The sequence below is a fragment of the Aethalodelphis obliquidens genome, unplaced genomic scaffold, assembly GCF_003676395.1.
Source record: "Aethalodelphis obliquidens isolate GAN/ISIS:26980383/991018 unplaced genomic scaffold, ASM367639v1 scaffold4, whole genome shotgun sequence".
In the NCBI taxonomy this organism is placed as follows: Eukaryota; Metazoa; Chordata; class Mammalia; order Artiodactyla; family Delphinidae; genus Aethalodelphis; species Aethalodelphis obliquidens.
This window is the reverse complement of record NW_020837948.1, coordinates 10818884-10836090: the sequence shown is the minus strand read 5'-3', so window position 1 is coordinate 10836090 and position 17207 is coordinate 10818884. Positions and strand designations below refer to the sequence as shown.

The following is a 17207-nucleotide window of genomic DNA, read 5'->3' as shown; positions in this document are numbered from 1 at the left end:
CTTTTGGGTCCAAATCACTGAGCTCCTTTTTTTTTAGCATATGATACAGGCAGGCTGATGTGAAGTCTAAATGGTAGGGTTAGAACAGAAAACCAATTTAGTCAAATATGGTCTAATTCTTGACCTAATGGCAAAAATAGTGAAACAGCAAAATTTCCCTTTCTTATATTTGCTTTTTTAATTCCTTAGGGTTATTTTAGGCTTATGAATTTATTTTGCTTTACTAATCAATGACCATAGAACAGTAGAGGACAGACAGTAGACAGTCCAAAAACGTTGAATGAATAAATGAATTTATATTTCCTCACCTTCTTTGTGTCATGTTAGGAGGTCACCTTATGTAAAATCTTTTTTTTTTTTTTTTGTGGTACGCGGACCTTTCACTGTTGTGGCCTCTCCCGTTGCGGAGCACAGGCTCTGGACGCGCAGGCTCAGTGGCCATGGCTCACGGGCCCAGCCGCTCCGCGGCATGTGGGATCTTCCCGGACCAGGGCATGAACCCGTGTCCCCTGCATAGGCAGGCGGACTCTCAACCACTGCGCCACCAGGGAAGCCCGTCAATTCATTTTAATTAAAACATTCATAAGCATTAAAAGAGCCAAAGGGGTTAATTCCTAGAAATTAAAGGGGGTCAGTACACCAAAAGACAACTATAGCTTTCCTTTCAGTTTTTTCTATCATTAGAGATAGAGAATGCTTTCTTTGTACTTCACTGTTACTATATTACAAAACAAAGAGGGATTTGTTGTTATCTTATTTTTTATGACATATTAAAAAAAAACCTTTTACAGTAGCAGTTGATACCAATGAGACACAGATAATGTAATTTTAAATAAAAAACAGATACTGATGTAATTTTAAATAAAAAATAGATACCGACTTTGTTGACTTCTCAAAAAAGTTCTTCCTTAGAAATGTTTTTCATTTTGAAAACTGCCATTATTTTTTATTATTAGGTGCTTGCACAGAGCCAAATGCAAGACACTAAAACTTAAAGCTGGGCACCTCATTCTTCAAGTGTAGGTAACTAACTGGAACTTGTTTTTTGTTTAGATGGAAAGGGGAAAATATTGCAACCACAGAGGTTGCCGATATTGTTGGAATGTTGGATTTCATACAGGACACAAATGTCTATGGTGTGGCTGTACCAGGTATGAATATGTTTCAGGTTTGGAAATGGTTCTCAGAATGTGCCACTTTCCTTTCACTTTGCAACAATTTTATTAACTCAGCATTTCATTTTTCACATATTAAAATAAATATCTTAGTTTTGGGTTGGCAAGTAATGTCCTAGACCAAGCTAGCAAACTTCATGGTCACACCAGGGGAAAGGTACCCACTGCATTTTAATGTATGTGTGTATTTCTAAGCAGATCTTGAAAACTGTGATCAGTGACTCACTGCTAGAATATTTACAGCTTTTCAATGGTCTATTATTTTTCTCTTGATGACTAGAATTTATACATACCACTAAATAGGAACATGTTCTAATTTAAATGTTTAATAACACTGACTTGTAGTTAAGTTGAATCTTTTTCAGAAATTATTTTAAAATGTGTTTGGCCTCATTTATCGTTATAAATATGCCTATGAGGATTGTCTCACGTTGGTGAAAATGGCAAAGAAAAGTGACCAACTTGAAATCACAGGACAGCTATTCCCCTTTACTGCCTTTTTTTTTTTTTTAAACAAATGACAGTATTTTCCAATTAATGTTTGTAGGTGCAGGGGACACTGAGTGTGGGAATGTTTGGATAGGGGGGCAAAGAAAGAGGATATTAACTCTAATAGACAGGCACTGGGTGCTGGGAAAATGCTACAAGAGATTCCAAAGCCCTGGAAAAAAGGTGGCATGATAAACAGTAAGCAATCTGTGGAATTAGTTGTGGAAATACCTGCCTCTAGTTTCTTAACTTGAATAATACCCTTTATTTTTTGCATTGATGCTTAACATGGACATTTCTCTAAAATATATTTGCCTTTAAAAAAATGTTTCCTCTTAATATTTTATAATAATAGTGGCAGGATGCATATTATGGGTCACTTATGGTGTTTTCTATTCCATCTATTTTGTTTCTGTAGTGTAAACAATTAAACATAGACTCTGTACTTCCTTTCTCCTAAATCATTTCTAGGGAGTAAATCATATGCCCGGAAAGACCCACTCATTTATGCTACTGTTGCATTGTTATTGCTGCAATGGATGTAATGTCTGTATTTGTAACAATTAGTGTGTAATTAACAGGATTTTTTAAAAAGTTCACCTACCACTTGTAAAACTGATGCTATTACAAACTTTTTTTTTTCAGATTATGAAGGAAAAGCAGGAATGGCTTCTATAACTTTAAAACCAAATATGTCTTTAGACTTGGAAAAAGTTTATGAACAAGTTGTAACATTTTTACCGGCTTATGCCTGCCCACAATTTTTAAGAATTCAGGTAATTTTACCTACCCATAAAATTTAAGACCAGGAATCTGGAGATGGTTTAGTTATAAAATAATATTTACCGCTTAGATAATAGGTGCATTTTATTTTTATTAGAAAATTTCAAGAACAATGAAAAGCATTGGGATGCTAATTTATGCCATATTTGAAGCCTAATTATAGAAGGGAGGACAATAAAATGCTAGGAAGTCTTTGTGTCGTTGTCCTACTTGTTGCTCTCCTCCTCTTCAATCAGATAAATGAGGGTCCCAGTGATGGTGGCAAGCCTAACCCAAATCTTACACATGCCTTCATGCTTTGTGAAGACATTTGGTGCTGTATACCTAAAATTAGGTTCCACCAAGCTGACATCAAAGTGTCTGCAGGATGTGTGTAGACCCTCAGGGCAATTGGCTTTAAGCAATTTTGCCTTTCATTTTTTGTTTGTTTGTTTTTGCGGTACGCAGACCTCTCACTGTTGTGGCCTTTCCCGTTGCGGAGCACAGGCTCCGGACATGCAGGCTCAGCAGCCATGGCTCACGGGCCCAGCCGCTCCGCGGCATGTGGGATCTTCCCGGACCGGGGCACGAACCCGTGTCCCCTGCATCAGCAGGCGGACTCTCAACCACTGCACCACCAGGGAAGCCCCTGCCTTTAATTTTTTAGCTTCATTCTGTCCAGTCTCCTTCGGGGACCTTATATTTTGCAGGAATTCTGAACTCACTGGTTTTGAGAGGTAGGCTTTCTTTTGTTAGGCTGCTGGAGTAAAGTCCAATAAAAAGGAAACAAAATTTCTCAGCTCCTGGGTAACTCTGCCTGCTCATTTATCCAGCCATTTATTCATTTAATATTGTGCCTCAAATATAATTTCCCAAAGCTAGTCCTCATCATCTCTTAACATCCAATCACACAGAACTTTTCTGGATATGTTTGTCATATCACTGTTACATCCCTGATAGAGCAATAGCTGACTTAATATTCTTTTTTAAAGCATTTGCTGGGTAATCCTTGTGGCCAAGTCACTGCTTGGCCAATGAGACACATCATCTAAACTGTCATAAATACATATTCCATTTACATAATATTTTAAGAGCTTTTACATATATTGTCTCATTATTTCATAGCAGTCCTCTGAAATAATAAAGGTAGCTAAATATGGAAAAGAAGTAACATGGTTTTAATTGAAAGTTTTGAAATAATTGTAGATTCACATGCATTTGTAAGAAATAATACAGAGAGATCCTGTGTAAATGATTACAAACAGGATATTGACATTGATACAATCCACTCATCTTATTAAAATTTCCTGTTTTACTTGTACTCATTTGTGTGTATGTGTGTATTAAGCTCTATACATTTTTATTACCTGTGTAGCTTCATGTATCAATGACCATAGTCAAGATATGGACAATTCCACCACCACAAGGCTCCCTCAAGTTACCCTTTTATAACCACACCCAGCTCCCTCCTGCCCCTCCCATCTTGCCCCAGAAAGAATGGATTTTAATTCTTAGTAGAGTAGAAAGTTGATGGATCAAATAATATTTTAAACATTTTCCTCCAAGGGCAACTTAAAATTCACTGTCGTTAAGCAGAAGAAATATTTTGTCACAGGACTCCTCTGTAAGATTAAATCAGTCTTGTACAAATTTAGAAAATATTTTAGGATCATTAAACACCTAAAAGAACTTGGCCCATGAGTGTTACGTTTGTTACAGTATTTACTATAGTTAGCACTATGAATGACACTTAGTTGGCACTAAAAGTATTATTATTATTATTATTATTTTTTTAGAAGATGTTGGGGGTAGGAGTTTATTAATTAATTAATTTATTTTTGCTGGGTTGGGTCTTCATTTCTGTGCGAGGGTTTTCTCTAGTTGTGGCAAGTGGGGGCCACTCTTCATCGCAGTGCGCGGGCCTCTCACTATCGCGGCCTCTCTTGTTGTAGAGCACAGGCTCCAGATGCACAGGCTCAGCAGTTGTGGCTCATGGGCCTAGCTGCTCCACGGCATGTGGGATCCTCCAGACCAGGGCTCGAACCCGTGTCCCCTGCATTAGCAGGCAGATTCTCAACCACTGCGCCACCAGGGAAGCCCCGGCACTAAAATTATTTAATGAATTATAATAAATGATCTGATACAAGCAATGCAAACATATAAGTTACTTCTGACAAAATGAATAAGACAACTATCTTATTAAAGATCTGTTTAGCACAAATTTAAAAAGGATTCTTTTTAGCAATAAATTTACAAAAAATTTTTAAATGTGATATTACTCAGTATGGCTGAGATGAAATTAAACTGGTCCTTTCATTTTGCTTCTGGGAACACAAATTGTTATCATCTCTCTTGAAAATAAGTTGGTAAATATGTGATCATGCTCTTAGAATTTGCATATATTTTGATTTAGTAATTTCATTTCCAGAAATTTACCCTTAGGACATAATTAAAGATGTACAAATGTTATATATAAAATGTTATTATTTACATAGTAAAATTTTTTAATATTCTCTATATAAGTTCAAGAATAAGAGTAAGGTTAATTAACATATATAATTAGATGAGATCCTATGAAACCATTAAAAAGTGCCATTTTGATGAAAATTACCTAACCTGGAGAAACATACCAGGTTAATTTTTTTTTTAAAGAAGGCAGACTGTCAAATTGTATAATGTGAACTAATTTTTTTAAAAAGAGAAAAGAATATGTGTTTTTACACAGTTACATCTCATTCTGTGATGACAGTGTTGGGTAGAGGATGAGAGCAGGGAAGAAGGTTCAAATAGAGGTTGACTTAGTTGCATTCGTTCAGAAGGTTGCATAAAAATGGCCAAACTATTCATAGAACCTTGTATGGACCCTGCATGTCATCTGACTTAAAACAAGGTTGCTTCCCTATGCCTGAAACTACCACAGAGATAATATCCTTGTCTCCTTTAAATTTCTTAAAGCAAAGATTCTTAAACTTTCTCGATTCATAACGTCTTAGTGTCTTAGTAATTAATTCATGGCACTCTTGGGCCAAAACAAATACCTAAACATTCATTTATTCAGTACTTAGGGCAAAGCAAAATGACTATTTAGGTCTAATAAATTAGTTGCTGTTTGAAAAAATAATGCATATAAATGGAAAGAAAAATGCTTTTATTTCATATTTAAATAACCACATGTATTAAGGAGATGTAAGTTGGGCATTGCACAGCTCCTCAAATGTTGGAATGAGATTGTGCTGAACAGGGCCAGACTAATTCCATAGTCCACCTTGATTTTTGGTTATACTTACTTTTTATCATAGCAACCACCAAAAACCCTGTTTCTCAAAGATATGACATCATTGAAAACAATGTGTCATAAACTAATATTGAAACTGAACTACCTTGACCAACTAGTTGGTAGTGTGACAACAGATGTCACTGGGTTTACCTTGAAAATTTTAAATATCCTATGGGGACTCTGGCAATTCACTGAGGTACTATGAGGCACCTCAGTGCATAGTTTGGGAACCCAAGTTTTAGATCATTCCTTACCCCCTCTGGTTCTTGCAGTATTCTGCCTTATGGAATAGATTGCTGTCTTTTATAGCTTTTATCTTCTTGCCGTCTAGTAGCATTCTTAGTACATAATATTGCCTTAACATTGGATTGAAGAGATAAACCTATATGTTTTAGACATATTTGTAATCAGTTATTAACTATATTCATAATTCTTATATGTTAAATGAAGCTCACAGGAAAATCAAGGTAAAGATTTAAATGTTCTAAAGAGCATTTTAAAATTTCTAATATTAAATTATTAGTAGTGAAAATAGAGATGGTCACTGGATATAAATGCTTTCATTAAATATTACAGTCTATATTGTTGAATATTTTATTGGTATATTATACATAATATTGACTGACTTCACTAATCCTGGTCACTGTTTTATAGGAAAAGATGGAAACAACAGGAACATTCAAACTACAGAAGTTTCGGTTGGTGGAAGAAGGATTTAGTCCATTGAAAATTTCTGATCCACTTTACTTCATGGATAAGTTGAAAAAATCATACATTCCATTGACCAAAGAAATTTATGATCAGATAGTATTAGGGAAGATTAAACTTTAAGCTTTTTTATATATGGGATTTTCCTATGCTGCTTAGGAGAAGTGAAAGGGAGAGTATGTGATTCTTTAATATGAAATGGGGAGAGGGAACTGGCATTAAGCACGTGCTATATTTCCTTAACATGCAACGAGTTTTCTTTAATTAAGTACTAACTTTAATTTGTTTTAATTGATAACAAACTTTGGGTGATTATTCTTTTTACCTATTTGGGATTCAGTGCATAAGTAATTATCTGCCTTAAAGTTTTTAAATAATTAATAAGTGGTTAACAATTTAGACATCTGCTAAAAATTTACTTATTAATATTTAAAATTTCTAGTTTTGAGTAAAGGGTTAAATTTTAATCAAATATTTGATTTTTATGTGCCCTGTCCTATAACTCAATAAAACCATCTTTATTAATATGAGTTTTGAAGTTTTGTTCTGATGTTTTTAATTGTAAATATTCATTCAAAGGAAGGTAACTAACTAAATGTATGCACTCCTGTCTCCCTTATCCTAAAATCACATTAAGATGCTAGAAGAAATGTAAAAATATGAAACAACAAAGCACAAAAACTGGTAAGCCCAAAGCATTTAGGAATTTTGGGAAGATATATAAATGGGATCAAATTGATGCTAAAATCCAACAGAGCTGTAGGAACCACTAATAATACAGGGAAAGAATAGACTAGACTAGGACCCATGTGTTAACACTAAGATCAGAGGCATAAAGGCTTTGAGTGTGAACAGGTTTTTGAGTAGTTAACTGGGAAGTGTATCATAAAGATAGTGTAATAAGCACAATGGTACTTATCTCCATGTGGAAGCACCAGCCTCCAGTGTTTGCCTCAAGCCGAAAACACATAAGAGACTCTCTTACCAAAGTGAGCTAACTTCCATGGGAGGGGGTGGTGGAGTTGGACTAAGAAGCAGAGTAGGGGACAATGGCGACTGCATCAGCCTAAGTGGGCCTCCATTTTCAAGTGGTTTCTGGACGTTGCCGTGGGAGCCGCAGTCGTCTCAGACCCGATCGGTGGCGGCAGCTCTTGTGTGTGCTCCTGCCATGTTCTGGATCGAGCGGCGGTGGCAAGACCTGGCAGGGTGAACCAGTGTCAGCTTGGCCTCTTCGCTCGCCTGGACCCTGCCCCTGGGCTAAGTCGTCAACATGAGCGGCAACAACTTGGATGCGAATGACGAGTTTGATGAGCAGTTGTGAATGCAAGAATTGTACGGAGACACCAAGGACTGTGATACCCAGAAAGATCCCAGTGGAGAAACCAATTCTTTCAGGCAGCAGCCGACTGACACCCCGTATGAATGGGACCTGGACAAGAAGGCTTGGTTCTGCAAGATCACTGAAGATTTTATTGCTACATATCAGGCCAATTATGGATTTTCTAATGATGGTGCATCTAGTTCTACTGCGAGTGTCCAAGATGTCAGTGCTAGGACTACAGAAGAACCTCTGCAAAGAAAAACTCCCAAACCCAGTTATCCCAAAAAGAGGGGAGAAAAGAGAAAGGCTGAATCAGAATGGTTTCATGTTGAAGACAGAAATACAAATGTATATGTGTCTGATATGCCTCCAGACATTACAGTGGATGAATTTATACAGCTCATATCCAAGTTGTGCATTATTATGAGAGATCTTCAAACAAGAATTTAAGGTCAAGCTTTACAAAGATAATCAAGGAAATCTTAAAGGAGATGGACTTTGCTGTTATTTGAAGAGAAAATCTGTGGATCTCGCATTAAAACTTTTGGATGAAGATGAAATTAGAGACTACAAATTACATATGGAGGTGGCAAAGTTTCAACTGAAAGGGGAATACGACACCTCAAAGAAGAAGAAGAAGTGCAAAGACTACAAGAAAAAGTTGTCTATGCAACAAAAGCAGTTGGATTGGAGACCTGAGAGAAGAGCTGGCCCAGCCTGAATACACCACGAACAAGTTGCCATCATCAAAAATACGTTTCATCGTATGGATTTTGAGGGTGATCCACTGGTGCCAAACGAGATCAGAGAAGACCTTCAAGTAGAGTGTTCAAAGTTTGGACAAATTAGGAAGCTCCTTCTCTTTGATAGGCACCCTCATGGTGTGGCCTCTGTGTCCTATAGGGACCTGGAGGAAGCTGGTTATTGTATTCAAACCCTCAGTGGAATGTGGTTTGGTGGCCATCAAATCACTGCCCAAGTGTGTGATGGGACTACAGATTATCAGGTGGAGGAGATCACAAGAGAAAGGGAGGAAAGGCTGAGAGGATGGGAGGCTTTCCTCAACACTCCCGAGGCCAACAGAGGCCTTCAGCTTTCAAATTCCTTCTGTGCTCCAAAAGGGTGGGGCCTTCTAGAGTTAGGCATTTTTCAGAGCACCCTGGAACATCTCAAATGAATGTTCAAGAAGCCGCAACTGAAATGGCATTTGAAGAACTTATAGATGAAAAGAAGTTTGAAAAAACAGAAGATAGGGGAGAAGATGAAGAAGCTGCTTCTGAAAAAGATGCTAAAAGAAGTGGCCCTGAAAAAGAGGCTGAAGAAGGCTGTCCCCAAAAAGATTCTGAAGAGAGCTGCCTCGAAAGAGACTTTGAGGAAGGCTGTCCCAAAAGAGAGTGTGAAGAAGACTTCTCCAATGGAGAGTCCAGAGAAGGCAGCCCCGAGATGTAGCATGAAGAAGGTAGTCCTAAAAAAGAGTCAAAAGAGAATGGCCCTGAATGAGAGTCCAAAAAGAAGAGACCCAAAACGGATCCTGATGAGAATGGCCTTGAGCAGGAGTCTGAGGAGGAGGCCAGCCCCCAAAAGGCAGCTGAAGACAGCAGCTCAGAACAAGGGTCTGAAGAGTGTTCAGAAAAGCAATTTGAAGATGACTCTGAAAAAGAGTTAAAAGAGAATGGCCTGGGCTTCCCTGATGGCACAGTGGATGAGAGTCCGCCTGCCAATGCAGGGGACACGGGTTCGTGCCCCGGTCCGGGAAGATCCTACATGCCGCGGAGCGGCTGGGCCCGTGAGCCATGGCTGCTGAGCCTGCGCGTCCGGAGCCTGTGCTCCGCAACGGGAGAGGCCACGACAGTGAGAGGCCCGCGTACCGCAAAAAAAAAAGAGAATGGCCTTGAGAAAGGTTTTGAGGAAGAGGGCTCTGAAAAGGAATTTAATGAAAACGTTTCTGAAGAAGAGTTAGAAGAAAATGACTCTGAAAAATCAGAATTCAAAGATGACAGCTCCAGGAAAGTGTTTGATGAAGAAGGCTCTGAGAAGGAATTTGACGAAGAGTCAGATGAGAAGGAAGAAACATATGAAAAAGTATTTGACGATGAGTCGGATGAAAAAGAGGACAAAGAAGATACATAAGAAAAGGGGCTGGTAGATGCAAATGAAAAGAACGAAGAAGATGATGCAGATGAAAAGGTGTTTGAAGATTCAGATGGAAAAGAAGATGAGGAAGATGTAGATGTAAAGGAAGATGAAGACGTAGATGAAAAGATGTTCAAAGATGAACATTCCAACGAGAAGTTGTTTGATGACAATTCCAGTGACAAGTTGTTTGAAGATTTTGATGAGAGAGGGACTGCAGGTGGTTTAGGGAATGTTAAGGAGGAAGGGCCTCTGTCCACAGGCAGCAGCTTTGTCCTCAGTAGTGATGACGATGATGACAACGCTGTTTAATTCCTTAAACTTGCTTTGTAGGGCAATTCCTCCATCTCCATTTTGCCTCTGCTCCAGGGTAATTACTAGTAGTGTTACATGAACGTGTGCCTAGAGGTAGGATGCCATCAGATTAATGCAGTGAAGTGTTCATGGCTACCTGTACTTAACAATTTTAAATATATGTGAATTGGCTGTTCAATTCAAACTTCATAGCATAATACAAGTCAACTGGATCCTTGCCCTTTGTCAAATTTGTTAAGCGCATGCAGAATAATATTTTTTAAAGTATTCTGATTGAAGTTTGTGATATTTAAAAATAAAAAATAAGTTGTTAATATGAAAAAAAAAAGGAAGAAGTAGAGTAGGACCCAGCAGCAAACTCCTTTGCCCGTAAACCTAATTCTCTGTACAACCAGAAGGAAAGTTGACTTTGCCATGTTGCCTCCACATGCTAAAAAGTTTATTTTGGTGGGAAGAGAAGTTGCAGATAGTTCCTTTTTGTCATTGTTAGGAAAACATGTGTTATAAAGTTAAAACATTTTTTAAATGTAAAGATTAACCATAAGTAGCATAGAAATAAAAGGTCACACTTTCAAATGAAAAAAAAAATGAAAGAGAAATAATATCAGTTTTGCAAAAATCTGTAATTTTAAGAGAAAGAAATTTTTTAAATGAATAGAAATAGAAAAAGTTAAATAAATCTAAGGATATCCATGTTACCACTATATAAATGAGAATGGATTAATTGTCTTTATTTAAAAGTATTAAGTAAATGAAGAAATTGGCATTTAATTTTTATATTGATGATCTGGCTGTTCTTTACCTTTCCCATTAAAAAACTGTTTTGCCTTTATATTTTTAATTTAGATTAAAATGCTATAAATCTGAATGAACTTTTTTTACTAATTCATAGCTCTTTAAAATCTCTGGAGACTAGATTGGGAGACAAGGTTGTGGAGTAGAAGGACACAAGCTCACCTCTTCTTGCAGAAACACCAAAATCAAAATTAAATGCTGAAAACCATCAACAAAAAACACTGGAGCCTACCAAAAAAAGGTACCATACATCCAAAGACACGGAAGAAACCACAATGAGACTGTAAGAGGGGTGCAATCATGATAAAATCAAATTCCATACATGCCAGGTGGATGATCACAAACTGGAAAATAATTATACCACAGAAGTTCTCCCACAGGAGTAAAAGTTCTGAGCCACATGTCAGGCTCCCCAGCCTGGGGGTCTGGCAATTGGAGGAGGAACCCCCAGAGAATCTGGCTTTGAAGTCCAGCAGGGTTAGATCACAGGAATTCCACAGTACTGGGGGAAACAGAAACTCCACTCTTGGAGCATCCACACAGAGTCTCATATGTACCAAAACCTAGGGATAAAAGCAGTGAACTCATAAGAGACAGGGCCAGACCTACCTGGTAGTACTGGAGGGTCTCCTGTGGAGGTGGGGGGGGTGGCTGTGGTTAGCTGCAGGGACAAGGACACTGGCAGCAGTAATTCTGGGGAATATTCACTGGTGTGAGCCCTCTCGGAGGCCACCATTTTCTCAACAAGAGCTAGCCCAACACAATAGCCTGTAGGCTCCAGTGTTGGGACACCTCAGGCCAAACAACCAAAAGGGCAAGAACACAGCCCCACCCATCAGCAGACAGGCTGCTTAAAGTGTTCCTGAGCACACAGCTGCCTGATAAACACATTCCATGACTTGGCCCTGCCCACCAGAGGGATAAGACCCAACTCCACCTACCAGTGGGCAGGAACCAGTCCCTCCCAAATGGAAGCCTGCACAAGCCTCTTAGACAGCCTCATCCACTAGGGGAAGACAAACTACAACCTTGCAGCCTGCATAACGGAAACCACAATCACAGAAAGCCAGACAAAATGAGATAGCAGAGGAATATATCCCAGATGAAGGAACAAGATAAAACTCCAGAAGAACAACTAAGTGAAGTGGCGATAGGCAATCTACTGGAAAAAGAATACAAAGTAATGATACTGAAGATGACCCAAGATCTCAGATAAAGATAGAGGCACAGATAGAGAAAATACAAGAAATGTTTAACAAAGACCTAAAACAACTAAAGAACAAACAGATGAACAATACAATAACTGAAATGAAAACTGCACTAGAAGGAATCAAAAGCAGAGTAACTGAGGCAGAAGAACGGATAAGTGAGCTGGAAGACAGAATGGGGGAATTCACTCCACGGAACAGAATAAAGCAAAAAGAATGAAAAGAAATGGAGACAGTCTAAGAGATATCTGGGATAAACACACCAACAATTGCATGATAGGGGTCCCAGAAGGAGAAGAGTGGGAGGAAGGACGTGAGAAAATATTTGAAGAGATAATAACTGAAAACTTCCCTAACATGGGAAAGGAAACAGTCACCCAAGTCCAGAGAGAGTCCCAGGCAGAATAAACCCAAGGAGGAACACACTGAAACACATAGTAATCGAACTGACAAAAAATAAAGACAAAGAAAAAATATTGAAAGCAACAAGGGAAAAGCAAAAATAACATACAAGGAACTCCCGTAAGGTTATTGGCTAATTTCTCAGCAGAAACTCTGCACGCCAGAAGGGAACAGCACAATATAAAGTGATGAAGGGGTAGAATCTACAGCCAAGAATACTCTACCCAGCAAGGCTCTCATTCAGATTTGACAGAGAAATCAAAAGCTTGACAGACAAGCAAAAGCTAACAGAATTCAGCACCATCAGACCAGTTTTGCAACAAATACTAAAGGAAATTCTCTATGTGAAAAAGAAAAGGCCACAACTAGAAACAAGAAAATTATGAATAGAAAAGCTCACTGGTAAAGCCAACTACACAATAAAGGTAGGAAATCATTCACACACAAATATATCAAAACAAGCAATTGTGAGATGAGGAAAGCACAACACAGGATATTGGAAATGCACTTGAAATTAAAAGACCAGCAACTGAAAACAATCTTGTTTATATATAGATGGCCACATCAAAACGTCATGGTAACTGCAAACCGAAAATCTGTAATGGATGCACACACACAAAATAAAAGGGAATCCAAACACAACACTAAAGTTAGTCATCAGATCACAAGAGAAGAGAAAAAAAGAGGAAGGGAAGAAAAAAGACCTATAAAAACACATCCAAAACAATTAACAAAATGGCAATAAGAACATACATATCGATAATTACCTTAAATATACATGGATTAAATGCTCCAACCAAGAGACGTAGACTGGCTGAATGGATACAAAATATAAGACCTGTCTTATTTTGTACACTGTCTACAAGAGACCCACTTTAGATCTAGGGACACATACAAACTGAAAGTGAGGGGATGGAGAAAGGTCTTCCATGCAAATGGAAACCAAAAGAAAGCTGGAATAGCAATACTCATATCAGACAAAATAGATTTGAAAATAAAGACTGTTACAAGAGACAAAGAAGGAAATTACATAATGATCAAGGGATCAATCCAAGAAGAAGATATAACAATTGTTAATATATAGGCACCCAACATAAGAGTGCCTCAATACATAAGGCAGATACTAACAGCCATAAAAGGACAAAGTGACAGTAACACAATAATAGTGGGGGAGTATTAACACCCCAGTTAAATCAGTGGACATCTCATCCAGGCAGAAAATCAATAAGGAAACACAGGCCTTAAATGACACTTTAGACCAAATGGAATTAATTGATATTTAAAGAGCATTCCATCCAAAAGCAGAATACATATTCTGCTCAAGTGCGTATGGAACATTATCCAGGATTGATCAAATGCTGGTCCACAAAGCAAGCCTCAGTAAATTTAAGAAAATTGAAATCATATCAAGCATCTTTTCCTACCATAACACTATGAGATTAGAAATCAACTACAAGAAAAAAAAAAACTGTAAAAAACACAAACACGTGGAGGCTAAACAATATGCTACTAAACAACCAATGGATCACTGAAAAAATCAAAGAGGAAATCAGAAAATACCTAGAGACAGATGAAAATGAAGGCACAATGATCAAAAACCTATGAGATGCAGCAAATCAGTTCTAAGAGGGAAGTTTATAGCAATATAGTCTTACCTCAGGAAACAAGAAAAATCTCAAATAAACAACCTAACCTTACACCTAAAGCAAATAGAGAAAGAAGAACAAACAAAAGCCATAGCTAGTAGAAGGAAAGAAATCATAAAGATCAGAGCAGAAATAAATGAAATAGAGATGAAGAAAATAATAGAAAAGAAAAATGAAACTAAAAGCTTGTTCTTTGAAAAGATAAACAAAATTGATAATCCTTTAGCCAGACTCATCAAGAGGATTATAAGAGACTACTACAAGCAACTATATGCCAATAAAATGGACAACCTAGAAGAAATGGACAAATTCTTACAAAGGTACAATCTTCCAAGATTGAACCATGTAGAAATAGAAAATGTGAACAGGCCAATCACAAGTACTGAAATTGAAACTGTGATTAAAAAACTTGCAACAAAAAAAAGTCCAGGACCAGATGGCTTCACAGGCAAATTCTATCAAACAATCAGAGAAGAGTCAACACATAGACTTCTGAAACTATTCCAAAAAATTGCAGAGGAGCACTCTCAAACTCGTTCTATGAGGCCACCATCACCCTGATACCAAAACCAGAAAAAGATATCACAAAAAATGAAAATTATAGACCAATATCACTGATGAACATAGATACAGAAACTCTGAACAAAATACTAGCAAACAGAATCCAACAACATATTAAAAGGATCATACACCATGATCAAGTGGGATGTATCCCAGGAATGCAAGGATTCTTTAATATACACAAATCAATCAATGTGATACACCATATTAACAAACTGAAGAATAAAAACCATATGATCATCTCAATAAATGCAGAAAAAGCTTTTGACAAAATTCAACACCCATTTATGGTAAAAACTCTCCTGAAAGTGGGCATAGAGGGAACCTACCTCAACATAATAAAGGCCACATACGACAAGCCCACAGCAAACATCATACTCAGTGGTGAAAAACTGAAAGCATTTCCACTAAGATCAGGAACAAGACAAGGATGTCCACTCTCGCCACTCTTATTCAACATAGTTTTGGAAGTCCTAGCCACGGCAATCAGAGAAGGAAAAGAAATAAAAGGAATCCAAATCAGAAAAGAAGAAGTAAAACTGTCATTGTTTGCAGATGACCTGATACTATACATAGAAAATCCTAAAGATGCTACCAGAAAAGTAATAGAGCTCATGAATGAATACAGTAAAGTTGCAGGATGCAAAATAAATACACAGAAATCTGTTGCATTTCTATACACTAACAACAAAAGATCAGAAAGAGAAATTAAAGAAACAATCGCATTTATTATCACATCAAAAAAATAAAATACCTAGGAATAAACCTACCTAAGGAGGCAAAAGACCTGTACTCTGAAAACTGTAAGATGCTGATGAAAGAAATAGAAGATGACACAAACAGATGGAAAGAAATACCATGTTCTTGGATTGGAAGAATCAATATTATGAAAGTGACTATACTACCCAAAGCAATCTACAGATGCAATGCAATCCCTATCAAATTACCAATGGCATTTTTCACAGAACTAGAACAACAACAACAACATAAAATCTTAAAACCTGTATGGCAACACAAAAGACCCCAAATAGCCAAAGCAATCTTGAGAAAGAAAAACAGCTGGAGGAATCAGGCTCCCTGACTTCAGACTATACTACAAAGCTACCATCATCAAAATAGTATGGTACTGGCACAAAAACAGATATACAGATCAATGGAACAGGATAGAAAGCCCAGAAATAAACCCACGCACCTATGGTCAATTAATCTACAACAAAGGAGGCAAGACTATAAAATGGAGAAAAGACAGTCTCTTCAATAAATGGTGCTGGAAAAACTGGACAGCTACATATTAAAAAATTAGAACATTCTTTAACACCATACACAAAAAATAAACACAAAATAGATTAAAGACCTAAATGTAAGACTGAACACTCTAAAACTCTTAGAGGAAAACATAGGAATAACACTCTGACATAAATCACAGCAAGATCTTTTTTGATCCACCTCCTAGAGTAATGGAAATAAAAACAAAAATATACAAATGGGACCTAATTAAACTCAAAATCTTTTGCACAGCAAAGGAAACCATAAACAAAACGAAAATACAACCCACAGAATGGGAGGAAATATTTGCAAACAATCCGACCGACAAGGAAATAATCTCCAAAATTTACAAATAACTCATGTGGCTCAATATCACAAAAAAAACTTTGCAGAAGATCTAAATAGACTTTTCTCCAAAGATGACATACAGATGGCCAAGAGGCACATGAAAAGATGCTCAACATCCCTAATTGTTAGAGAAATGCAAACCAAAATGACAATGAGATACTCCAATAAAGATGTTTAAAAAAATAAATAAGACAATGAGATATCACCTCACACCAGTCAGAATGACCATAATCAAAAAGTATGCAAACAGGGCTTCCCTGGTGGCGCAGTGGTTGGGAGTCCGCCTGCCGATGCTGGGTACATGGGTTCGTGCCCCAGTTCGGGAGGATCCCACATGCTGCGGAGTGGCTGGGCCCGTGAGCCATGGCCTCTGAGCCTGCGCGTCTGGAGCCTGTGCTCTGCGACAGGAGAGGCCACGGCAGTGAGAGGCCTGCATACCGCAAAAAAAAAAAAAAAAAAAAGTCTGCAAACAATAAATGCTGGAGAGAGTGTGGAGAAAGGGACCCCTCCTACACTGTTGGTGGGAATGTAAAGTGATACAGCCACTATGGAGAACAGTATGGGGGTTCCTTAAGAAACTAAAATAGAGCTACCATATGATCCAGCAATCCCACTCCTGGGTATATATCCAGAGAAAACCATTGTTCAAAAGTATACACGCACCCCAATGTTCATTGCAGCGTTTTTTACAATAGCCAAGACATGGAAGCAACCTAAATGTCCATCAACAGATGGATCAATAAAGAAGATGTGGTACTTATATACAACGGAATATTAGCCATTAAGAAGAATGAAATAGTG

At 37.7% G+C, this 17207-nt stretch overlaps 1 protein-coding gene and 1 pseudogene across 6 annotated transcripts in view; both read left to right on the top strand.

Annotated features, from left to right (window-relative positions):
• The window catches only part of SLC27A6 (solute carrier family 27 member 6), a 64692-nt gene extending 57751 nt beyond the window's left edge, over positions 1-6941 (top strand). For 4 of the 6 annotated variants that reach the window (XM_027098615.1, XM_027098624.1, XM_027098606.1 and 1 more), the window contains exons 8-10: positions 1054-1151; positions 2310-2440; positions 6358-6941. In XM_027098615.1, the coding sequence (XP_026954416.1) occupies positions 1054-1151; positions 2310-2440; positions 6358-6534 (406 nt within the window). In that variant the 3' untranslated portion in view covers positions 6535-6941. The remainder of the gene's footprint in view (positions 1-1053; positions 1152-2309; positions 2441-6357) is intronic. The other 2 variants (XM_027098642.1, XM_027098633.1) reach the window with 2 other exon arrangements.
• Positions 6942-7056: 115 nt separating this feature from the next.
• Positions 7057-11014, top strand: LOC113615787 (HIV Tat-specific factor 1-like; annotated as a pseudogene).
• The last annotated feature ends 6193 nt before the right edge of the window (positions 11015-17207 follow it).